The sequence below is a fragment of the Hemicordylus capensis genome, chromosome 1 (genome assembly GCF_027244095.1).
Source record: "Hemicordylus capensis ecotype Gifberg chromosome 1, rHemCap1.1.pri, whole genome shotgun sequence".
NCBI classification, from domain to species: Eukaryota; Metazoa; Chordata; class Lepidosauria; order Squamata; family Cordylidae; genus Hemicordylus; species Hemicordylus capensis.
In genome coordinates, this window is record NC_069657.1 from 47,298,991 (window position 1) to 47,324,509 (window position 25,519).

The window sequence follows — 25,519 nt, forward strand, 5'->3', positions numbered from 1 at the left end:
CCTTCATCTTCTGTTGGTGGCCACTGTGGGAAACAGGATACTGGACTAGATGGACCCAGGCTTTTGGCACACATACTAACCTTCTCTTTCCTCCTCCTTTTCTAACATCTTCCTCACACAAATATATTGTAATAGCCTCCTATCTTTTTTCATACCTCCTACTCCCTGAACACATCGTTCTGCGGTCAGGGTAAGATTCTGTAGACTGAGGGAGAACAAAGTTGGCTACTAGGAGAAGGTATGTAAGCAGTCAGGCCCAATGAAAAGTCTCAGATGCCACATCTAGTTCATGAGCCAACATGAGAGCTACACTGAAGCAGCTGATTAGAAAAAAAAGAAATGTGATGTGAGATCTTTAGTGACCAGACATGATTAGGTCCTTGGTCATCAGAAATGCCTGTTCTTTGGCCAACATGGACCAACTGTTGGGTGTATTGAACTAGTGCTGATGGCGAAAAGAGAACTTGCCTCTTAATCCTCACCACAGTATTTTGCAGGGCTTGGAATCTTCCTTGTATCTACTGACTGTCTATGTCCTACAACATTATGCATGTGTAAGAGCAACCCAGTGGCTTAGCATTGGGGAGGAGAGCTGGTCTTGGTGCAGTGAGCCTGAATTGTCTCCTCTGCTAAGCAGGGTCTGTCTTAGTTTACACTTGGATGGGTGTTTACATGTAAGGGCTGGAAGATATTCCCCTTAGGGGTTGGGGCCATAGCTCAGTGGAAGAGCATCTGCATGCTTGCATGCAGAAGGTCCCAGGTTCACTCCCTGGCATCTCCAGGTAGTACTGGGAAAGACTCTTGACAGATCTTGGGGAGCCACTGCCAGTCAGTGTAGGCAGTGTTTTAGTAGTGTGTTTTAATTGTAAACTGCCCTGAGCCATTTTGGAAGGGTGGTATACAAATCAAATCAATCAATCAATCAATCAATCAATCAAATAAATAAAACAAAACTGAGCTAGATGGACCAATGTTCTGACTCCGTATAAGGCAGCTTTCTAAGGTTCCTAACTATTGTGATTGAGGCCCAGTTCTCTCAAACAGCAGATGAAGAAGTATACAGATACACAACCTTTTTCTGGATTGTGTAATCTTAGAGCACAGATGAGGGCTGATGTGACTGAATGCTCCTCTATACCAAAAAATAAAAATAAAAAATGCTGCCTCTATACCAAAAAAAGAAAAAAACACACAACTAAATGTTAAGGAGACAAGCTTTAGCCTGGCTTTCTCTCTGACATCTAAACCGTTCATCATAGCTCTTTAGCTTCTTTTTTGGGGAGGGGTCCAATTTTGTTGTTCTAAAAGAAATGATTAAAAACTGCTTTTGGTGTGTGTTGTAGTCATATAGGGATGCTTTGAGTGTTCTGTCTCTCCTACAATGTAAAATGTGTTGTGTTTCACTCATTAGGAAAGAGGCAATGTGAGAAAAGCCTCATGCCGACATTTCTGATAGAGAAGTCCTGTACTAGGCATGGCTCATAGAATTGGATCCAGCTGTTCATTGGTCCATACGGGGTGCTGTAGCTTCCTGCCATCACAGAGGAGGGGGAAAAACTGGGTGCCCATTCATCTTCTCAGAAGAGAAAAATCCACCAAGTTTAATGACTCCTGTCACAGCAGCACTGGAATAAGAAAAGCGATACCTGATGAAATTGTGCTTTCATTGCAACTCTTCAGGATACAGGAGTGCTGTCAGGCCCTCGACCCTCTCCAGGGATGCTTCCTGTATTTCCTGTGTAGTGTTGTATTTCCACACCCATGGGAAGCTGCTGCATGGATCGTTAGCTCAAAACTGGGGCCAGGATCTTTAGAAAGGTTTATGTCTATCCAGAGGCAGCTAACATAATAAAGTGAAGTTGTGACTCAAGCTAAGCCCCAAGAGGGATTGTGCTGTCACCTTTTAGCTTTTAGGAAGAAATGAAGCAAAACCCATAATTCTTTTAAATTGCTCACCTCCAGAAATATGGAGAATTGTGAATGTCTACATTCAGTTTTTGGGTCAATATCATGGACTGGATTTGCCAAATCTAGTGGATGGAAGCCCAAGTATAAAAGCTGTTTAATCAGCCCTTTATTTGCAACATAGAAAGAATTATGATAGAGATTTGGTTGCAGAAGCACACGTCACTACCAGTTGATTACCTTTCAAAGCTGTTCTGCAGGTGCATAGATATGGCTTGGATTTGCTGGGTGGGAGTGATTTTGGCTGCTTTGATCTGCCCCCTTGGAACACTGAACCCATTCTTCCATCACCACCCCTAAGTGAAACCTTTAGTTCAGCCTTTGCCCTAGATTACCTGGGGCTCTTGTTACCATCCCATCCTTACCCATCTATATTAAAGTAATGATCCTGGCAGAAGCAAGCTAGCTGTGTGGGAGCTCTGATTTCCATGGTAACAGAAGCAGGAGTTTGCCAAGGCAGATGGTTGTCTACAACAGCAGCAGCAGGTAGTCTTTTCTTATTGTCAGTGTGAGGCGGACTGACATTTTGGATGAGAACAAGGTAACGGGTGTATATAATTATTACATAGAGTGATGGAGTACTTGCTAAACCAAAGGTCTGTCCTGACTGCAACCTATTTCAACCAGGGTATTCTCTCAGAACAAGAAATTGATAACTAGGTGTTCCTGGAAGTGAGAGCCTGAGCATGGGGTTTTTCATTGTACTATGCTCCTGTGTCTTACAAGTTGGTGCCAGAAGACAGGAAGTTGGGGTAGATGGACATTTGATCTGACCTGATAAGGTTGTTCTTAATTCTCTCAGCTCCTAATTCAAGGGTTTATTGACACATCTGTGAGGTGATAAACTTGGTTGTGTGGAACAGTCACCACAGACCAGCTTTTAATCAATTCTGTATCCATCAGTGGAGATAAGCTCTATGAAGTTATTTCTAGAAAGCTACGGTCTTTATTGCTTTGATGAAGGGCTGTCCGGTTTCAGACTAAAGTGGGGTGTTTAAAGCAAAACCTTCATCTATTTTGGTGCGACTAGGCATCTCTGGCTTGTAGGTGAAACTTGTGCAAAAGATCCACAGTCTAGTGGATGGAGTCCACGAGTAGCGTGTGCTTTCTTGGTAATGAAACTGCTCAAGTCTGAATAGTTGGCTGGGTGGATGGCAGAACTATTTTTGCAGTCCATTCCCCCAAATGCTATCCAGGTAGGCGCTTGGATTGTGACATGGTAGTGCTGGGATCGAGCTTTCTAGCTCCAGCTTGAGCTCACCTCTTCTTTCATTCTTCTGACATGACATGGTAGCAACCAATGGAGCACCTTCTTTGCCTTCCATGAGCCTTTTGGGTTCCTAGGGTTATCATCATGGTAGCTACGTACCTGAGGCACATAAGAATGCCAACCAAATCATTTTGGGGAGGGGTGGGGCCAGATACCCTTTCCCTCGACAAGGAAGCTTGTCATGATAGGGTTTGAAAATCCCTACCCTAGGAAAATGACTCTTCTATGCTATGGATGTGAGTGTAGCTCAGTGGTAGAGCATCTACTTTTCATGCAGAAAGCCAAAGGTTTAATCCCTGGCATCTCCAGTAGGGATGTGTGAAGAGGTTCGATGTCGAACAGGTTCGACATCAAACCTGTTCAGTTTGATGGACCGATCCCCTCTGGCCCTTTGGGGAGATTTGAGAGTTTTAAAAATATTTTACTTAAAAAATTAAATGTTACTGTCACTCTGGGGAATTAAACGTGTGGCTTTACTTACTTACTCCGGGGGCTTAGATTCGGGTGCAGGAGGGTGTGTGGTTTCCAGAAGTTCCCCCTCCCCCCACCGGCCTCAATTTATGTACAAATCATCCGGTTTGGGTGGTCTTCAGCCTGTTCCAAGCCTGCCCTCCATTGCAGCGGTCATTTTGGAGGCATGCCCGTGCAATTCTTTGATGGACTCCTAGCACCTCAAATAACTATATTTCCCAGCATTCTTTGAGTTGTGGGTCATGGCAATTACAGGCTTGGAACAGATCTGCATTTGTAAAACAGATATGACCAAATTACTCTAAACATTATTTATTAAGTGTCAGTTACCAACTTATTCTAAGTTCTTTCTGCTTGATTATTTATATAGCACCTGCATAGATTATTCTTTCCCAGTTCATAATATACAGAAAGAGAGAGGTGTTTCCCCCCTTTAAAAAAATATCACCATTTAATTTTTCAACTTGGTACAGAACATGCTTAAGCAGGATTTAAGCTCAATGAGGTCCATAGAACCAAATGCATTTAAATCAAAATATTCTGGTTTAACCGGTTTTTTTAAAAAAATATTTTTTGCCTCTTCACTTGTGTCTAGCGAGACTGAGCGGGACTAAATGTATTGGCAAATCTGCCCTACCAACCCTGCATATCCACAAAAGGATTGGTCAGCAGCATAGAGGGTGATTGCTTAACGCCTCCCTCTCAAAGCAATTCCCCCCTGCAATGCTGCTCCAGAGCCATTCCCCACCCCCACCCCACTGCAAACCTTTCTTCCTTTTTTGCAGGGGGAGGGGGAAATAAATTTGAAATTACCTGGGGGGAACCAGGAAAGAATCAACAGCTACTAGAAGGGTTAGGCACCCCTTTCTGCTTAGCGATTTGCCTCTCCTAGTGTTAAGAGGAAAACATGGAGTTAGGATCCTACATTTCCTTCATAATGTGCCTCCGGTTCTGCCCTTCTGAGCCCTTAGGCAGAACAGTTTAGGAGAGCTTCGCTCTGGGGCAATGAGCAGCCATAGGCTACATATGCAAGCCAGACAGGGAGGGAGGGACTGTCGTAGGACAAAGGTTTAAGGCCCTCTTCCCCTTGTGCTGTGGTTCTAACCTGGACCAGCTTTCCTCCCGCAGCTGCTATTTACGGTGTAAAAAATAAGTCTGTCAGTCCTAGTAATGGCCTTCATGTAAGATGCAGTTCAGCTATGAGGCCTGTTTCATTAAATAAATTAAGAAATATTTCTACAGTGGGAGTCTTTGAGTCTTTGGCACATGCTTGAGAGCTGAGTGCTCTCTTCTTGGCAAAGTTTGGAGAAGGGATTGAAGTGCAGTGGCACACCAGAAAAGAAAAGAGGGGGGCACAAAGGGGAAGAGTGTATTTCTGGACAAGCAAGCTGTCTCCCACATGTTAATTTCTGAAACAGAAATGGGGGCAGTGTTCTCTCTAACAGGGATTCCCAGATGTTGTTGACTACAGAACCCCGAATCCCCAGCTGCAATGGCTTTTGCTTGGGGATTATGGGAGTTGTAGTCAATCACATCTGGGAATCCCTGTTAGAGGGAACACTGGATGGTGGGGGAAACTATGTTTCTGAGGGGGTGCTTGTCCTGTCTCTGGAGCCACCCTGGATGTGGTGTGCTTATGGATTTGCCTTTCTAGGTTGTGGCACCGTCAGAATCTCCCCTAGAAGCAGGGAATAGATGTGAACTGGCTTTGCCAAACATGTGATGGTGATCGAAGGTTGGCAGCTGGAATTTAATTTAAACTTTGACCATGTTTTAGAATTCATAAAAATAGGCCTTAAGTTGCGTGGCAGGTCTTTAGATCACATTAAACTCTAGGTGTAATATGTATGTTGGGGATTCTTAAGGGGTTCTAAGTTCTAACCATAATTTGATTTCATTCTAACTGGCTAGGAGTTTCTTTCAAATATACATAGGCAAGCAATAGGAAGAAAATGGGGTTATTCTTGTCTCTCCCCCCCCTCCCCGGCTTAATTATATAGGTAGATCCACTTCCTTGGGAAGATATACCTAGACCTGGCATGGGTTAGTGTCTTACTTCTTAAATAAACCTGAACCTCTTGGAGTTTTTATTCTCTGTACTGAGGAGGGCTGAAAACCTTATGTTACAAAAGTGAAAGGGGGTGCTTTGACTCTTGATATGTTCAACAAGGGCAATCCTACGTTTGTGCGAACTAGCATTACTCTGTGCAAACACGTGCAGCTTAAACCCAGGCGCTAGCTGGGTGAAGTAACTTTATTCAAGGCACGATCATAGCAATAAATATAACAAGAAGATACAGAACTCTGGCACATTCCTATAGGGCAACAGCCAACCAAGGGAAAGACAAGAGATCAGAGCTTCCCAAAGACACCATACCCACTCACAGGCACTTTGCCTCCATGAAGTAGAAGCAGCTGAGAAAAGGAGGCCTTGAGGTTTGCTACATGAGCAGAGTCACGGACTAAGACAATTTCATGGGCTCCAGAAAGAGCATGAGGAATAGTTACTCACTCTACAGCACTGGACTGGACCTCTCTTAGAAAACAGCCAGAAATGGCTCTCAAGAATAGGATGGGAGAAACCCATGCTGGGTTTTGATGCTGGACTAAAGATGTTGGCTTCTTAGGCTGAGCTATTTGGGTTCCATGCCTTGCTTATCTCTATGCCACCTATCTCTCCTCTCTCTCCAACCCTTTCTCGTCTTCTGAAACTAGCTATGGTATTGAGAGTATTATTTGTCTGCTCTCCATACTGGCAGATCTGGGCACTTGGTTGCTGCTCCTTTCAATTGTGAGGAAGATAATGATGGGGGAAACTGATCTGGGAAAATATGTGAACATAGGGATCTTGCTGGATCAGACTGAAGGCCTATCTAGTCCAGCATCTTGTGTTCCTCCAGTGGCTAACCAGATGTCTATTGGGCAGCCCACAAGCCGAGCTTCAAGACAACGGTACTCTCCTGCTGCTGATCCCTCTAGCTAGTTCAGAGGCATAGTGCCTTTTAACATGTAGGGGCTGTATAGCCACCCTGATCAATAGCCATCACTAGACTGTTTTCTGTGAATTTGCTAATGCTAAGCCAAGTCCCATCATCACATTTGGTTGCAGCAAATTCTGCAGAGCAGCAGAGGGATTCCTGGATAATGATACTATGTAGCAGATACTCCCGTTTGCATCATGGATCTTATTCTATGCCCTAGCCTTGTGCATATTTACTCAAAAGGAAGTCCCACTGCCATCTACTCCCAGGTAAGTGTGCACACAACTGCAGCTTAATCGCAACAGTTAATGCAACCCTGAAGGGACCCTGTACTGGAGGATGCTTTGACTTGAGTGTGTAAGAGCAACTTTGCTGTGGCTGGCAGAAGGTTCATCTGGGCCTCTATGCTCTGCCATGGCAAGTCCTGGCTGTCACAAGGCGTTCCATTCTCTATTGTTTACCTCAAGCTTTCCAAAGGCTCTGCTTTAGCATAGAATGGGCAGATATGGGTGAGCTTGTGTAGGACAATGATGCAATACCCAACACTGCTGTGAAGGGATACTGGAAAAGTGGATGGACATACCCCTTCAAAATCTGAAGGCTTAGAGTCAGAAATCTTACTAGATGTGAGAGTATATCAGTCCAGTGCCAGAGTGCTGTGCTACCTTTAGTCCAACCAATCCTCATAAGCAATCATGTGACACAGTCTATAACAAATTTCTGCACACATACACACATATTCACTCTCAAGCTAATTCAGGGTCCTTCCAACCTTCTGGAAGCTGTGCGATTACAGCAACAAGTGAGATTAGTGGACTGAACCACTAATAGATGGACAGCGTTCTCAGACACTGTCCTCTGAGGGTGCAGACACAGTCTGCAGAAGTCTTTGACTGTTTCACTGCTATCTGTGAAAGCTTCAACACCCAGAAGTGAGATCACTCTTTTAACCATGTGCTTTCCCTGTTTTTGGACAGCTGCTCCCCCCACCCCAAGAGAATGTTTTTGTTGTTGCATGCTCCAGCCCAATTCATCCAAAGGGCACAGTTCTGTGTAAGTGTTCCAAAATACCACCAATAAACATGGGTCAAGTGCCAGAAGTGGGCTTGGAAATCTTGCCTTCAGTGCATCAATCAAACTCCTGCTCTTTTCATGCTTAGGGCGTCTATCTGAAGAGGCTAATGGCCAAAGCGTATTTGTACCTTAGGGGCACCTGAGCCTGCCGATCACAGAAACAGGTGCAAACTCACTTAGGGGTTTTTGTCATTTCAGACAAATGTTCTAGGTGTGAAGAGCATGGGTGGGAGAATGATTGATGCACCAGTGATAAACTGGGACATAATTTTCAGACCCACTTTTGGTGCTTGGCTCATGTTCAGTGGTGTTACTTCTGAACACAGGAACAGGGCTCATAAATTACTCTGATTCAGACTTTTTCAATTAATCCAGCTATTGGCATAACTCTGCTCCACAGCGTAGCTTCTTCACTTGTGCATTATTTCCATTTCCTCCTTTGCCTTGTTCTTAGAATGGGGCTTACTAATGGCACAGCTCCTACTGCAGGACCAGATGAATGCACAGCACAACCTACTTCTGAAACATAGGCTGTGGCACATATACTCTTTTGAGGCCAGTATTGGAGGTGACACATTTTTGGGGTGCCTTCCATGGTGAAGTGCTGCAATATAAAGTGTAGCGTAACAGAATCTTCCATGTCCCCAACAAAAGACATCTAAAGCAGTGAAAGCGCTTTGCATAGATAAGGCTGAGGCTCAATCTCCAGTTTCAAAAGATCTCAGGGTTGCTTAACGGATGAAAAAAGGGCTATACATTCCTTTTATGTACTGCATGTACATTTAGGCAAGTGGCATGGTGGTTCATGCAACCAAACATCACTCTCATCACATCAGAGGAGATACACCCAGGTTACATGCTGAGCCCTATGTGGAAGTATTGTCCAAGTAGGCTTTTTCTGACAATGCATGGGTTCTTCTCACAACCCACACGATGGTTGTGAAATGGGAAAGGGAAGATTCCCAAGGTGTGCACGTTCCCAATTTCTGGTTGCAAGGATCTGGAAATTTTTGGTAATGACAGGTTAACATCATCCCAACCTGACATTTAAAAGAGATCAGCCTCCTTAGATCAAATCCTAAATTACCAGTCCCCATTAAATGTCAGTGCTACAAGTTTGCTAGTTCTTATAACTGGAAATTTGGTATGTGAAGACCTCAGAAACCTCTAGTTCCCCACACGGGCATCGTGTGTGTTCGTGTGTGTGTGTTGCAATTTATATTGTCATTGTAAAGTGACACCTGGAGGTTTTTCACACATGGCTTTATGCCTCAGGGTATCTGAAGAGCAAATCTGCTTTGCAGCAGATTTGTAAGAAGTTTACTTTGGGGGATTAAATTGACAGTCCACATGGATATCGGATGCTCTTGCCCTCCCTGAGATCTTTCTCCTATGTGCGTTCCCACTTTTTATTTCAATTGTTTCCCTCCAACCAATCACATCCCAGGAGGAGGTGCACGATGCCTCCCTTCAGTATTACTTTTTAAAAAAATTTTGACAGCCAGCTGGTCCGCAAAAGTGACAAGGCAAAGCAACAGAACTTAACCTCAGTCTCCATTTTAAAGCTTCCAAACATCTGCATATCCAAACATCTGCATATGTAAGCTATGGAATTAACTCAGGAATTTCTCCCACCTTCCTTCCCCCTCCCCTTCTGGACTCCACAGAATTGCATCTATCTGCCCCAACCCCGCTCCCCACCCCAGCACTTGCAAATCACTCGAAGAACACACCAGACTGAGCTGTCAAACTCTCCTTTGCTGACACCTGGGTGGATTTACAGAAATCCACGTAGCAGACTTTAAAAACAAAAACATGGAAATGCAAGTAAGCTGAATTGTCGGCAATGGCCCCTCCGCACATCAAAGGAAAACACTGGGTTTTCTTCAAAAGCTGCAGGAAATACAGAATTTGTTAAAGTTGGACGTACTTTGGGCTAAGCCAGAATGCTCAGCCTCGATTAGGAGGAAAAAGAGAGTCATGTCTGTACTGGTCTATGATAGCTCGCAGAGATGTCAGGGTAAATAAAATTAATATGTGGACTGGCACAGTGGATTTGAATTAAAAGCCATGTGTATAAAGCCTCCAGGGGATTGCCGACAGGAACTGGGTGGTATCTGGTATGGGAAGCAAAATCCCCTGAAGTGCAAGGGAGCAAACATTTCATATAAACCAGAAGGAGAAAGAGTAGAACCAGGAGTAGAGCAGACGAAAAAATGTGACAGCTGGTCAAAAAGGTCAAATGACTTCCAAAAACTTTTGACAAAGTTCCCCACCCAAAGCTCGAGTAAACTTAGCAGTCATGTGATAAGGGGACAGGTTCAAGTGTGGATTGATAACTAGCTGAAGGTCAGGAAATAGAGGGTAGGAATAAATGGACAGTTTTTACGTTTTGAGTGAAGTAAGAAGTAGGGTCCCCTAAGGATCTGTACTGCGGCCAGTAAGGGGATGCTGGACTACAGGCAAGAGGGTGAGAGGCACCCACTGTGAAGCAGCCTCCTGTAAGGAGTGCTGATAAGAGATCATTGCTTGAGACGCTGCAGATCTCCCACCAGTTAGCAGAAGGAGTACTGAGCTAGAGGACTGATCACTAACCTTGACATTGTTTAAAGATTTAACGACATATTACAAAAGCAGATCCATTAATGGCTCTCCTGATGTATTTATTTCTATTACTTTAAAACAGGTGCTTTTGAGTGAAAATAAATATGGTGGCTTACAGAGTAGCACACTGCCCATGGAAGGAGGATGCACATGCACAACTTCTGCAGCAGCCAAGAGTCCATCTGTGTTGGTGGGGGCTACTGCGTGAGAACTAAGCCATGTCTTGCTGCTCCTGCCCTTGGGAATAAATAGCAGGAGTGGCACAGGAGCAAGGATGCTTGGTTTAGTGCTCACGCAAAAACCCACTAACACCATGGATGGGCTGCACTACATGTAAGTCACTGAAGACCCAAAACTGGCTTTTTTGGTGCAACATGCACTTTGGCCCAAAAAGTGCTCCTTATAACTTACAACAATGAAGCTTAGTTCAGAAATTGGCCATGAACTTTGACATCCACTTCTTTGGCATACAATTCAATCCATAAGCCTTTGAAATAGGGTGGGCTGTATACATCTAATAGCCTTCTAAATGCTTGACTAACAAGCAGAAGGTTGCTGGTTTGAATCCCAGCTGGTACTATATTGGGCAGTAGCTATATATGAAGATGCTGAAAGGCATCATCTCATACTGCGTGGGAGGAGGCAATGGTAAACCCCTCCTGCGTTCTACCAAAAGAAAACCACAGGGCTCTGTGGGTGTCAGGAGTCAAAATCGACTTGACGGCACACTTTGCCTTTATATACATCTAAACAAGCACAACAGCCCTACCCTGCAACCTGAAATGGAAGTCAAAGCATAGTGGCCAATCTAAAACAATCTAGTGCAAGGATTCTCAATGTTGGGTCCCCAGATGTTATTGGACTTCAACTCCCAGAATCCCCAAGCAAAGGCCACTGGGGCTGGGATTATGGGAGTTGAAGTCCAAAAACATCTGGGGACACAACGTTGAGAATCCCTGATCTAGTGTGTCTACTGACTGACATACTTCACAGTGTTATGTGCATGCTGTAACACCATGTTTGTGCAGTTATGCAAGAGCAATCTTGTACAAGCACAAAGATGGCACAAAGGCAGTTGCCTGATGCATTTCCAATGGCTGTACCATCGTGGAAATCCATTTGTTCAATTTTTGTGCTAGTGCAAGAGTGATTTTGCACAGCTGCGTGAAGCAAAGCAGCCCCTGCATGTCACCAGCCCTTTGCTGTGCTGTTGGGCTCTTGCATCATAGGACCAGGACTGGTGAGTTACCTAAATGGTCTGCATGTAGCCTGCAGGCTTTACTTTGGCTAGAACTGGTATAGGTTGCATCCGTGCAAGAAATCCGTATGTGAAGCAAGGGATATGAAGAGACAAAAACACAGGAAGCAGGAAAAACACTGGTCTTTGCTCCACTACTTAGCTTGGCTATCTGGAACTTTGCAATTCAATGCAGACAACTATTCTCCAAGTGGTCACAACGTGGTAAAGATGTGGCCACTTGGCAATCCAGTCATTCATGACATCCAGCCATGGAGTGAGAACTTCACCTTTCTTCAGCCTCCGTGGAGGTGGATTACCTAGAGTGGATGTGCCATACACTTCTCCACTCCACTTGGCTGGAAGAAAGAAAAAAGGATTTCCTCATTAGCTCATCTCCATTTGCTTCTTGCACTGTTGAAGAGGGTTACAACTTAAAGCACTTTTAATAGGTGGGGTGTCTATACCCTGGCTGTCTTTTCGTTTGCACTACTCCATTCTTAAAGCCTGACGGAAACAGATTTCCAGCCCCTGCTTCCAACACAGCAAGCAGGCTGGCGTGGGGTGGGAGGGAAGGTTTTTGAAAACACAATAGATTCTTCCCGAGTTTAGTAATTCCCACCTCTTCCAATGGAATCTACTGCCAGATATATTTTCTGGATTGCAACCTTGGGTAAAATTCTAATTTAGGATTCTGTTTAAGTTTGCATCTCGATGCTTTTTTTCCTGTCTAATGAACAATAACGGGAAACCTTCTGGATATGTCCAATGCAAAATAGGCCTAGAAGATATGGAGAGTACTTCCCTCCTCCACCACGATATCCCCAGCAGGGCTCCTGTATCTTTAACAACTGCATGGCAGGCTAAAATCCTACAGGCAAATCATTCTCAATTAGAGCACCTACATGCTAGAAAAGCTTAAGCTCTTTTGAGTTCATGACTGTCATGTATAACAACTGCATGGCAGACATTAGCTCAAGGAACAGGAGCCCTGCTGGAGGGGGTGGGGTGGAGGTGGTGGCAACCCTACCTATGGAAGATTTGCATAGAAGTCACCTACTGCTCCTCCTTCCCGCTGACTCCCATTTTGCATTGACCATGCCCCAAGACTATTATTATTTTTTTAAAGCTCCATAACAAATTCTACCATACTAGCACAAGAGAGAAACATCACTGGGACTTTACAGACTATGCTCAACATGACAGAGAAGTAGTTCTCTGATGGATCAATGTATTATGATATTTAGCTAGAGAAAGCCATGAATGACAATGGTGGCTTCTAAGCAAAGCTTAGCCACTCTCATGCACAACAGAAAGTCTTCTGTAAGCTACACCTATTGTTTTAATTGCTCTCCTGGAGATGATGGGTCTGGCCAAGATGAGGGGTGTGATGTCATGCATCTTTGAGCTGGCAGCCTGGAACATGCTGGTGTACAAAGGTTTTTGTCCCGGAAGGGCAGAGACCTCACCTCTGCCTATTATTCCACCCCAGCCTCCACTATCAACTTGGGGCCAAGCTAGACACAATTGCAGCATATCTGTGCGTTTAAACCCGCATCTATCACACATAAAACGCAAGTGGTGAGCTAGAGTGGACTCCAATTTCTGGTGCAAGAAAGGGCGTGTGGGTGAAGTGTGCTAAACTCTTCCCCTGTCACAGTTTTTCTTCCTGCAGTCTGTCACTCAAATCCCTGCCCCCTGCAGTTGGGGGCTGTCGGGAGGGTTTAGCTCCTCTCACCCGTGCTCTTTTTGCTCAGAGTCTAGCCTCACCATGCTTTTTATGCGATTGCTGCAGATCTGGATGAAACACGGGGCTCTGCCTAGTTTGAACCTCAGCTCCCATGCAACTTCTTTTCTTTCACCCCCCTACTGAAGTCTGTCTGAATAAGAATTAAGGTATCTGCTTCCCCAACTGAGCCTTGGACCAAGCGGAAGCAACCTGAACACTGCAGTTCTTCTGGCAGCAAGCAAACACGTAGCCAGCCAAACAGAGGCTAGAAAAAGAGACAAGTTGAGCCAGTCCCTTGGGCCAAATTGGCAAGGCAAGTCTTTCTTGGAGGCAGAGGATTTGGGCAAAAGCAACAACTGCAGCAGCTAATGGGCACGTCAAAAAGCTGGGAGTCCGTCATCTAAAAACGCATCCCTAAGGGCCCCTGTGGCATCTGGAGAAAACTAGCTGGCCTTTGCTTCTCCAGCAGGCATGTTACTCAGAGCCATCTGGCCATTCTGAATGTTTTTGGAGATGCCCTTCATCTCTCTCTTCCCATCCTGGCCCCTTGGAAGTTCAAGGCTACTGAGGGCATAGCATGACGTGAGTCCAACCATCTTCCTCCCCTAATGTCAAGAGCAAAAGGCTGCACACAGCTATAGCAATGCTTCTCTATTACCATAAAGAATATAGATGAAAAGCAAAAATAGGGGGTGGAAGGAAAGAGAAAAACTGAGCAACCAAGATCCAGGTCGATGCATCAGAAAAAGAGTTAGGCAACAGCAGTTTGTAGTCCCAGAAGGAAAGGGCAGGAGGCAACGTGTGGAACAGACTGTATAGGGTGGAAATAAAACTGCTTCCTCAGATCTCCCCCATCAGTTCTGTCTCCACCATAGAGCTGAGTTACCTGCGTGCATGAGACAGCTGCCATCCCAACTCTGGGTCTAGGAGACATGGAGTGTAGCAGGCTCACTGTGCATCAGCCCGATTGGTTCTGGTCTCATTAAAGACCAGATCACTGTCCAGGACTGCTTCATAGCAGGACTGATATGGCAACTCGGAATAATCTAGGCCTTAGGACAGGATGCTTCCCTCTGGCACTCTTAATACTCAAAATGGATTCTGTCCATCTGTCATTGCTTGGGCAGGAGGTGGTCAATGATAGCGCGTTGGGCTGTCCAGCACAGGCCCGGTTCTGTATTCGCCTTCTGCGCTCTCCAACTCCGTTTCAAAGCTCTGCAATCCGCCCTCATCCATGTTCTCTGCTTGCTCCAGACGGCTGCCCATAGTGCCATAGGACTGATGAGCTGGTGAGGCTGCCGGTGTGAGGCTTAATTCTGGTTCTTGCAGCACTGTGGCCACAAACATCTGAGACACAAAAGTCAACTGGTTAGATTCAGAGGCCATTTATTTGCAAAGGGGGAAAATATGGATGAATGGCTCGAAGGAGCTGGCTTGGCAGCAGAGATACACACGTCATGCAGCTACATGGCACATGGCAATGATGTTCATTAACATACAGAGCAAGACTGCAGCACTGCGAGAGAGCAGCCTAACAGAACTTCCCAAATAAGTGCACCAGTGCAGTGGGGAAGCAACAATTTTCGATATCCTCCCCTTTCCAGGAAGCCTTCTGAGACACCCAAAAATATGTCCTCAAGGGCTCATCAACCCTCAGGGACATATTTTCCAGAGGGCACAGAGGGTTTCTTGGGGAAGTGGCAAAAATGCCACTTCCAAACTGCACCGGTGCAGTTAGTTGGGAAGTTCTTTTAGGCTACTTATTTGCTGAACTGGTACATTCTTGCTCTGCACATCTGCTGCCATGTTTAAGCCCATGAACATTGAGTACCACTTAGTGTTGGCAAAAATGCTGGTGCATATACCTTGACAGGCATGGGCATAACAGCCCTATAATACTGCAAGCAAGCATGCAAGACCAGCAAGGGAGGCATAAGGCAAATAGAGGATATACTTACATTTGAGTTGGGGGTTGAAGATATACTGCTTCTTTCTGCATCATTGAAAGTGCCTTCAGACTGCTCAGACATCTGCTTGCAGGTGGAGAGGAGTATAAAGCAGGATAAAAGGACAGGAAAATAAGGATAAATACCCTGTCTGTATCTCCCCCAAAGAAGATTCTCCTGAAAGAGATCTTGGGAGGAGAATTAAATGTGGCAGTGGTCAAAATACTCTAGGAGATTAACTCAATTCCATACTGAAGGACGGTTTTGTGGATTTGCATATGCAGCTGCTGGTTAGGGGCTGGTGGGCTGAGTTGTGGATGGAGGGGGCACATTGCTCTCACTGCCTCCCAACTTCTCAGGACTGGAAGGACTGGGGATGTGGTACCTGGACACTTGGTGTAAGGGTTGCAAGGTTGAATCATTGAATTGGTTTGATTAATCCCTTAAAGCCACTTGTGATTCCATGATGTGTCTTACAAAATGTGAAAAATGCAATAATGGAAGAATAATCCAACAAAACAAGGGGGGAGGTTACTCCAAAATAACCAGGAAACAACAAAAAAGGGGAACCCAGCAGTAGCAAAGATATGCCAGTCTTGCTGATGGTTTCTATTGTAACAGTAGCTCTTTGTAATCTGGCTTTTGAACCTTTTGGGGTTTCCTTTTCAATCCATCCAGAGTCTAAAACTACAAATAAAGACTTTCTAAATAAAATTGTTTCACTGATTGTATGGTGGGGTCCCCAGATGATGTTTGACTACCATTCTCATCATCCCCAGCTGGTCTGGAGAAGAGAGCTGGTCTTGTGGTAGCAAGCATGACTTGTCCCCTTAGCTAAGCAGGGTCTGCCTTGGTTGCATATGAAAGAGAGACTTGATGTGTGAGCACTGCAAGATATTCCCCTCAGGGGATGAAGCCGCTCTGGGAAGAGCAGAAGGTTTCAAGCTCCCTCCCTGGCTTTTCCAAGATAGGGCTGAGAGAGATTCCTGCCTGCAATCTTGGAGAAGCCGCTGCCAGTCTGTGAAGACAATACTGAGCTAGACAGACCAATGGTCTGACTCAGTATATGGCAGCTTCCTATGTTCCTAATGGGCAAGGGATTAGGTTGATGGGACTTGTAGTGCAGCAATAACTGGGGACCCAAGATTGGGACCCCCTATCATATGGAATCTGAAGCTCCTTGAACAAGGCAAACGCTGAAATGCAAGACTGATCTGCTTGGTGTCAGAATTTGAACTTTTGCACTATAATAGGGCACATATTGGTTCACATATAGTGTGAAGTTCTGTGTGCTAGGCAGTGGAACATGTTCCATTGCAAAAACTATGCCAATGCAGTTGCATAATGGCCTTTATTCTCAATGACTGCTCACTATGCAACTGCATCTGTTCAGTTTTTGCATTTGCGCGTTAGAGTGCACGTTCTGTTGCAATGCACATAGAACTCTTTGCTATATGTGAGCCAATATCCATATTTTTGTTGTTTGTGTCATGCCTGGGTTTGCCTTTTTTGGTGAAAGACTAATGCTTATATCCACTGCAGAAGAGCTGGACGTAGGACAAGATTTTGGAAGTGGTTCTGGAATGTGCTTGTTTGTGCACTGCATACCTCTGTCTCAAAATGTAATGTGGGAACCATTTCTCAGTGTTTGGGTCATTATGCACCACAGGTAGCGGGCAGTTATAAACAAATTTATCAAACAGCATACAGGAAAATGGGACATTCTTGTCTGTTCTTACCTGGTAACTAGAGGGCTTCCTTGGCTGTAGCTTCTTCAAACACAGGCCAAAGATGGAAAAAAAGATGCAAGAGAAGAGGACCACGCAGGTGAAGAGGGTGATGGGGTGGATGGGGCCTGCGGAACAGATGAACAAATCAATTGCATCAGAATCTGCATCGAACTCCATTGGCTGCTATGCCCAATATTCACAATAGCCTTAAATCTGAGAGTCCAAACATCTCCTTTGCATTAGTTGCACATCTGCAACTAGCCAGCAACACATCTGGCTGAGGGCTGTATACATACGAGATTGCCCAGTTTGCTTACCGTCTGATGTTTCTTAAAGACTTGCATTTCTCAGCAGGCCTTTAAATAGTGGTTTTGAGCTTATTTGCTGTCTCTCTGGCTGATGATTGGTTCTATTCTGCAGTATAAAAATTCTCATTTTGTTTTGATTTGGGGATTTAATTTCTTTTGCTGTTGTTTAATTCTGTTTGCAAGTTGCTGAGAGCTTTTCTATGACTGGAGAGGTAGGATATACGTTAATATTATTGATTGTCACCCACAACATGTTCCCTGTCCTAAAGATTACCCTTTCAGAGAATGGTTACTTAATCCTCAGTCAGCAATCCTCACTCCCATCAAGCCAGCGTACCACCTGAAATCTGTTTCACATCTATCCAGCCATGGCTAGTGCCCTATTCTAGAATGGAGGGAGTTTCAACAGCAACACTGTCTGTAGGAATCAGCAAAAAAGACAGAGCAGCATCTAGAGAGATTTTTTCAGAGAAGTGGGGGCTGCAGAAGCACAAGTCCTTTGCGCTTCACAAAGAACTATCCAAAATAGGAATCTGCAGATCCGTATGATCCTCTGCCTGTCCTTGTGTTTGGTCAACGTGCAGAAGAAAAAGTGCGAACAGGGCTAGTATGGACATCCTGGTGCCTCCAGCTGTTTCTGGACTACAACTCCCATAATCCCCAGCCACAGCAACCAATGGTCAGGGATGATGGGAGTTGTGGTCCAGCAGCTGCAGGAGAGCTACAGTTGTGCAGCCTAGGTATAGTGCTTTGGGTCAGCCAGTGAAGATAAGCAGTACGCACAGTGCTATATATACACCCATCTTACTGGTAAACCATCTTACAGAGACACACATTCTGGTTTTCAACAGTACTCGCTGAAATAATAAACTTTGCCTACCAAGACGAATAACAGAGAAGAAGAGCAGCCAGAACATGCAGAGGATGGGCGCCACCACGACCTGGCTCACAGCTGCAGAGTGGATGCGTTGGTTCAGCTTGGTGGGGATATACACATAGTAAATGTTGTAGCGATCAACCATGTGCTTCAGCAACATATACAGCAAACCTGTGGACAAAGAGATTGGGAGGTCTAGGAAGGTAAGAGGATGGGCACTCAACTCAAAGGAGACAGCAGCATTTAAGATGAAAAGGGCCTTGACAAGGAGGTCTAAAGAGATATTGCTGTGGCGGATTCAGTGGGAAGAACTGCAGCTCCGTGGTAGAACACGTGCTTTGATTGAAGGTCTCTGGTTCAATCCTTGGCATCTTCCATTAAATGGTTGTCAGGTAACATGGCCAAGAAAGTATTTTGCCCGAGACCTCAAAGAGCTGCTGCCAGTAAGAAGAGACAGTACTGGGCTGTATGGACCAATGGCCTGACTTGGTATAAGGCAGCTTCACAAGTCTAGTGGCCAATCTCTGCATCTTTCCTCATATTAACATCCCACTCTCCTAGAAAGAAGCTTCCTTAGCTTATAATGGGCTAGGGCCAAGAGAAGACAAGACAAAGGCTTTTTGTGGACTGGCACATATACTTACCAAAGGGGACAATAATGGGGCACGTGATGCTATACGTCATGACAACAGCAAAAATGCAGGAGGTCCAGGCATATTCCAATCCAAATTGGAACTCGTAAGCTTGGTTCTGAGGAAAACACAGTAGCACATTTATCCTGTTGTCTTCAATATCACTGTGAAGTGAGTTACAAGAACACTGAGGGATGGGAAACCAATAGTCTTGTGCAGACATGACAAAACCATGGTTTGTTTTCCTTAACTATGGTTAAGCAGTATGTCTAGCTACCAAATCACAGTCAAAGAATGGTCACAAGCCAAGATATGAAACCATGGCTTGTTAAACTATGGTTAAGTCTTATGCTTGTGGTTTCTCTGCCTCTCCAGACTCTCTTGCTTGCCAGGTGACAAGCAAGTCATCTTGCACACCCTCTGCAAGATAAACCATGGTCTCACTGTATAACTGGAATTTTAACCAAGGTTACAGCAGCAAACCATGGTTCAACATTGTCTGCACTAAGCCAAAACAAAACTCCATGAGATTCCTACTCTGCATGAATCCCCATCCCATGATCCGTAGAACCCCTTTCAAGATCCCATTTGACTACTGAGTCAGCAGCTAATCTGGTGCATATTATCAAATATCTCTTGGCAACTAAGAAAAATATGGTTGAAAAAGAAAGCAAAGAACTTCTCATGAGGCAAAATGCAGCTGCTGAGTGCATGTTCCATAGCATGTCCCAATGCATCTAAGGGTCAAAATAGAAGAGACGTTTATGGTGTGCATAGCGGTTGCATAAACAGTAGCCAGATAAAGGTTTCATCCAGCTTCTTTTCCATCAGAAGGGAAACAAACTCCCAAAGGTGGTAGCTGGACCTTCCCTTCAGAGGCAGCCAGATCGGGACCTGGGAGGAGAAGAGTTTAAGCCTCCTGTGCCCCACCTCCTGCTGCAGTCCTGATTTAGTCTGGGCCCCAATCCAGCTGCTTGCAAAAGGAAAAAATGAGATACACAGCAGCTAAGCAAGCAGTAAAAATCTAGTCTAATTTGACTCTAATACTTATGGAAAATAATCCCACTAATAATATCTTAAGACCAAAGCTGGCACTTTCAGTTCAAAACTCCAGGGAAGTGAAGTTTCCAGCCCAACCCTTTGTGAGACAGTAGCCTAGTTCAGAAGAAATTCTTTCAGTGTTCAGCTGTGCGGGCCGGCCTCTCTCCACTGATTCCAAAATGCAGGAGAAACTCTTTGTGTTGCTCCTTCCAGACAAATGCTGAATGCATGGCCACTAGTGCATGTGGCCAACAGAACCAGTGTTCCCTGTAACAGGGACCACCGGATGTTGTTGACTACAGCTCCCAGAATCCGCAGCTGCAATGGCCTTTGGCTGAGGATTCTGGGAGTTGTAGTCAACAACATCTGGGAATCCCTGTTACAGGGAACAGTGAATAGAACATAGGCATGGGGGGGGGCGGAGTCAGCGAGCATGCTCCCTCACCCCTTCCCTGTGTTTACTGAACACGGGGAAGAATTTATTTTGAACAGGGCTTCCAAGAAGGCCCCCCCAGGCCCTTAGGAGCTTATGGTATCAGAGCACAGTGCTGTGTCTGGGAAAGGCAACAATAAAGAATCCTAGAGAGGCAGGAGATTCCTTGAGAGGCAGCTGACAAAGTCCAACCTTCTGGCGAAAAGGCAGATTTTCATACAGTGAGTCTGGGTGACAGAACAATGGAACCACAAACCCGCTTGATATGAAGCCGTTCCGGTTCAGATTTTGCGAAGCAGAGTCGGGTGGCATAGACAATGAGCCCAGGAATGCGCAGAAGCGCCATGGCTGTTCCAATCAGGCTAGATGTGACGACATAGTTGACAAAGAAAGCGCCATTATCGGGGAGGAAAACACACCTACACACAGAAACATCAGAGAGGGAGAGACAAGAAAAATAAAAGAAAAAAGGAGAGAGGTGGATTCTCAGGACAATGGTACTTACTGGGTCTTCCAAAACATCTTGTTGAGAACGAAGGTCATACATGTACAGAATGTCCTTCATACATACTAGTGCTATAGGTACATCCATCATTCCACTGGTGAACCATCTTACATAGACACACACCCAGGTTTTTGACAGTACTCACTGAAACTTTATCTCTGCCTTATCCACGAAGGAGGTGTCAAAAAGCCAGCGGAAGAAGAGATCCAAACTAGAGGGGAAGAACACAGAACAGGAGCTGAACAGAAGCTTATTGTTCTGTACAGATGAGAAAGGAGGGGAAGTGGGGGAAAACCCACACCACCCAAGACCCATGGGCAGGAGCCTCTATATTTTCCAAACACAAAGGATAGCAAAATGATCTTGGACAGCTTCCTTTTTTTAACCAGGCCACTAGCCTAGCCCAATTAGAGAATCTTTAATGCAGGGCCCAATTAATTGCAGCGGCGATGATGGATAATGTAGAAAGCAACCTCATAGACTATGGAAAGTAGCATCAGTGGCTCATCTGGAAAGCTGTCTGCTGTGCAAATCCTGTTAAACGCTTCCACTCTGAAGGAGATCTTGCAATGAGATATCGCTAAGGATTTATGGCATGTAGCTGAGAAAGCCGCACCGGCTCCATCATCCCTTGTCCTTTGTTTCAGCATCTTTTAAGATGGAGGTGTCACAAAGCAGGGGTCAACTGGAGAGGAAGGGTTTTGAGTATGGGCTGCTGAACAACTAGCATAGAACGAGTTGTGATCTTTTCTGGACTGATACAGTTTTGTACCTACTTAGAGCATTTTTATGGCATAAACAGGATACCTGTACAACATTGCTATGTGACCACTTTACACAGGTGTGTTCATCTTCGTAAATACCAGGTCTTTGGTTCGTTTCCTTCCATGATATTATAACCACAGGGGCACATCTATCTTCTCATTAATCAAAAGACATGTCAAAACGTGCAGTTCTATCCAGTGGCTGACATACTGCACAACATTATGCATGTGGTGAAACGCTGCACAAGCACAAAAATGGAGGCGTGCATATATAATGGCCTCACTGATGAACAATTATCATTTGTGTAACCGCAGTTGGGTAATAGGCATCCACTTTGTCTATTATCTATCTTCGTCCACTTTGGAAAAAGCAGGGGAAATCTGGCAAAAAGGGGGTTAAACTCACCTATTCAAAAAAGGGGGTTAAACTCACCTATTCACAGGTGGCTGGAAATAACCTTGGAGGTCATTTCCAGGTGCCATTTTGAGTGCAGGAGCTATTTAATGGCTCGTTTTCTTGAGAAAACACAGTGGAGAAATCGTGGAACACAAAAAAAAATTCTGGCTTCAGGGGAGCATGCTGGATCACTGGAGGCCTGCAGAGCACTTTAATCGGCCTTTTGAACTCCTTTTTTTGCATTTCGGGCCTCCGGGCACCTAACCCACACAATCCCATTGCCCCAATGACTCACTATTTGCGGTTTCTGTGTCTGCAGTAATAGAGGAGAACGGAACCCCCGTGAATATCAAGGTCCTCTGGTACTTCCAACAGGAAGGCCTGGTAGTACTGTCACGCAGTTGCATTTGCGTGCACAGCACTCTTGCACAACTGTGCAAACACTCTGTTACAAGACCGATGGAGCGTTGCGCAGCCATGTCAGCCAGTCACCGTCTCTCAGCTTAACCTACCTGGCAAGGCTGTTGTGAGGATAAGGCAACAATGGAATAATAAAAATGATGATGATGATTTGGTTGCTGTTGTTTTATAGGGCATTACTATGAGCAACGCCCTTTCCCACTGAGTGCCGTCAGCATATGTGTCGAAGACTGCTATCAGTGAGGGGGTCTTCAGCAAGTAGGCTTTATGTATCAATTGCAACGTCCACATGGAAAGCAGACTTATGCAGACCTGCCTACCATTCCAGCTGCCGCCGCTTCATTTCTAATTCTAAATGGTTGCTACAGACTATTTATTAATTTATTAGATTTATTAATGGTTGGTCTCCAGATCACTGGGGGGAGGCTGGAAGTCCTTCATTCAATTTGCAGACACTCTGGCAGGTTTTGCAACAGGCTACACAAAGGAGAATATGACTAGAGTGAGATATGCAAGTTGCTCTGTACCTTGTCAGTCCAAGTGAGGGCAAGATGATAACCATAAATACCAGGAAAAAGTAACACTTGTGCATAGTGATCTGATTTTCACTGGACCTATAGGAAGCAAAAAATAATATCCATTTAAAGATACAGATCAAATCAGATCAAATTTATTACGGTCCATGACAAAAAAACCCCACAAAACACAAACAAAAGGAATAAAAACAATATAATATAATAAAAATATACAACATCAAAAGAATAAATTACATAAAACTGAGTTACAAGGATGGTAAGGTCATACACAGCTAAATTTATCTCGTCTCATTTTACATGCTGCAGCACAAAATCTTGCAATCCTCTCTGTGACCTCCGCGTGGCGATCCATTAAAAAAATAAGAAACATAATAATCATCAGAATAACCTGGTTTGTCTTTTAAAAGAGGTTCTATCCATATAGGGTGAATAGTCCTATAAAAGGCACAGTGTAAAAGGATGTGTGCTACCGACTCAACCACCCCAGCGCTACAAGGGCATAACCGATTCCTTAAGGCAGGGTTTCTCAACGTGTGGGTCCCCAGATGTTACTGGACTTCGACTCCCATAATCCCCAGCCCCAGTGGCCTTTGGTTGGGAATTATGGGAGCTGAAGTCCAATAACATCTGGGGACCCACACGTTGAGAAACCCTGCCTTAAGGGAATTCCCGTAAACCTCCCTTCTAACACTGCAGAAGGTTACGCTTAAAACGTGCCTGTGAGAAAGCTCTTCTATGACTTAAAGTGGTCAGGTGTACCAAATATCCTGCTGGCTGGGGGTAATTTGAAAAACTGCCTAACACGGTGTTCTTTGCAGAAATCAAGCTTAGGTCTCTTTGTTTCTCCTTTAGAATACATTTGAAAGAATACAAAAGAACACATTTTCTCCTTTTAATGTATCATTCAAAGATACATAAGCAACTCCTGGAGAGAATCTATCTATGTGGACGCTAAGAGTTGACACTGACTTGACGGCACTTAATCAATCAATCAAAGCAATAAGACATAAATTAGATATAGAAACATCACATACATTAGGGGAAACTAGGCTGGAATTCTACAGTGAAACATCTGAAATGATACAACCCAAAACCCGTAACAACAATCAGATTTGGTGACTGAAACAGAGGAATAGAGGAAGCTGCCTTATGCTGAGTCCCACCATTAGTCCTCCTAGCTCAGTACTGTACACTGACTGGCAGCAGCTCTCTAAGGTTTCAGGCAGGACTCTCTTTCAGCTGTACTTTAAGATGCCAGAGTCTGCAGCTGACAGGTGCTCTTCCACTGAGCTATGGCCCCATCCCCCACTATATATATTTATTATTATTATTATTCGATTTTTATACCGCCTCACTCAGATGGCTCTAGGCAGTTCACAAATATAAAAAACAGATAAAAACACAAAAAGAACTAATTAAAACAAAATTAAAATCAGTTTAAAATCATGTCAGTAGTACTCACTAAAGGCTAGGCTAAAAAAAGGCATGCTCTTAGGGCCTGGGCATATATTGGGCATATAGTGTGCAAATAAGCATATTTACATGGATATTTATAAATATCTGCATAATTTTGGTTACACTTTCTTCTGGTGAAGTTAGGAATATTTGGCATCCATTGGGTTCAAGGAGGAATACAAAAAGTACCAACTCTTGAGTATGAGGAGATTTATCCAGAACCTTTTCAGTTTCAGGTTTTTATTTATGAGGCCTAGAAACATGCTTTACAAAAGCAAACAAAGAAAGCAGAAAATTATCAAGGTACTGTCAAGGTCACCAGATATTGTTGTTGGTTGCCATCGTCAACTAAACCCCTAGAGCCCTGGGGCAACTCTGACACTATATCCCTGGGTCCAAGCCTAACCCCAACAATCTGCAGTGGCGGTTCCCAGTGTAAACCCATTTAAAGGTTTGGAGCGTAAAAATAGGAATTACCTCGTCCAGTGTGACTCAAAGAACGCTGAGTAATATACAATGAAAGGAAGAAACACAGAGAAGGCCCAGAGCAGCAGCGTGGGGAAGAACTGGGTGATAATCGGGTTCTGAAAGAGAAGAGTGAACAGGAATTCAGCATTGTCTAGAAACCCAGACCTCTCCATACAACGCCCACTTCCCTCCCCCGGGGTACAGGATTAAAAAGGACATATCTAACCCGGGTTGGTGGTACATGCCCTGTGACCCCCCCCTTCTCATTCTGCCACTGGGTGCAACCATGGTTTGATCCAGGCCAGTTCAAAGTTCAAGGATGAATGACAGATCTGTGCTGGGTGATTTCTGCTGTCTTTTTCTGTACATCACAGAGTCACCAACCTGGTTATTGTGTCAATCCAACCACCCATGCAGTAGTGGGACATATTTGCATATCAAAAGATGAAGGTGGTCAGCGTTACACACAGCACACACCAGTAGTCTTAGCTCCTGGGCAGAGGCACTTGCCTTATTCAGACATTCTGTTGTATGTGCACACAACACATACAAGGTGTTTATACACATATACATGCTCTTGTGTGAATGACTATACAGTTGTCCCTCGCCAATAGCGGTTTTCTCAATCACAGATTTGAGTATCTGCAACTGGGAAATTGTGACTACTCTCGCCAAC

At 44.6% G+C, this 25,519-nt stretch overlaps 1 protein-coding gene across 5 annotated transcripts in view; it reads right to left on the bottom strand.

The window, feature by feature from the left end:
• Positions 1-5,922: 5,922 nt before the first annotated feature.
• TMEM63C (transmembrane protein 63C) overlaps positions 5,923-25,519 on the bottom strand; it is a 130,919-nt gene continuing 111,322 nt past the window's right edge. For all 5 annotated transcript variants that reach the window (XM_053283941.1, XM_053283943.1, XM_053283942.1 and 2 more), the window contains 9 exons: positions 24,853-24,959; positions 22,912-22,998; positions 20,949-21,014; positions 20,555-20,717; positions 18,837-18,942; positions 18,196-18,363; positions 17,017-17,132; positions 15,290-15,361; positions 5,923-14,678 (listed from right to left, as the gene is read on the bottom strand). In XM_053283941.1, the coding sequence (XP_053139916.1) occupies positions 14,466-14,678; positions 15,290-15,361; positions 17,017-17,132; positions 18,196-18,363; positions 18,837-18,942; positions 20,555-20,717; positions 20,949-21,014; positions 22,912-22,998; positions 24,853-24,959 (1,098 nt within the window). In that variant the 3' untranslated portion in view covers positions 5,923-14,465. The remainder of the gene's footprint in view (positions 14,679-15,289; positions 15,362-17,016; positions 17,133-18,195; positions 18,364-18,836; positions 18,943-20,554; positions 20,718-20,948; positions 21,015-22,911; positions 22,999-24,852; positions 24,960-25,519) is intronic.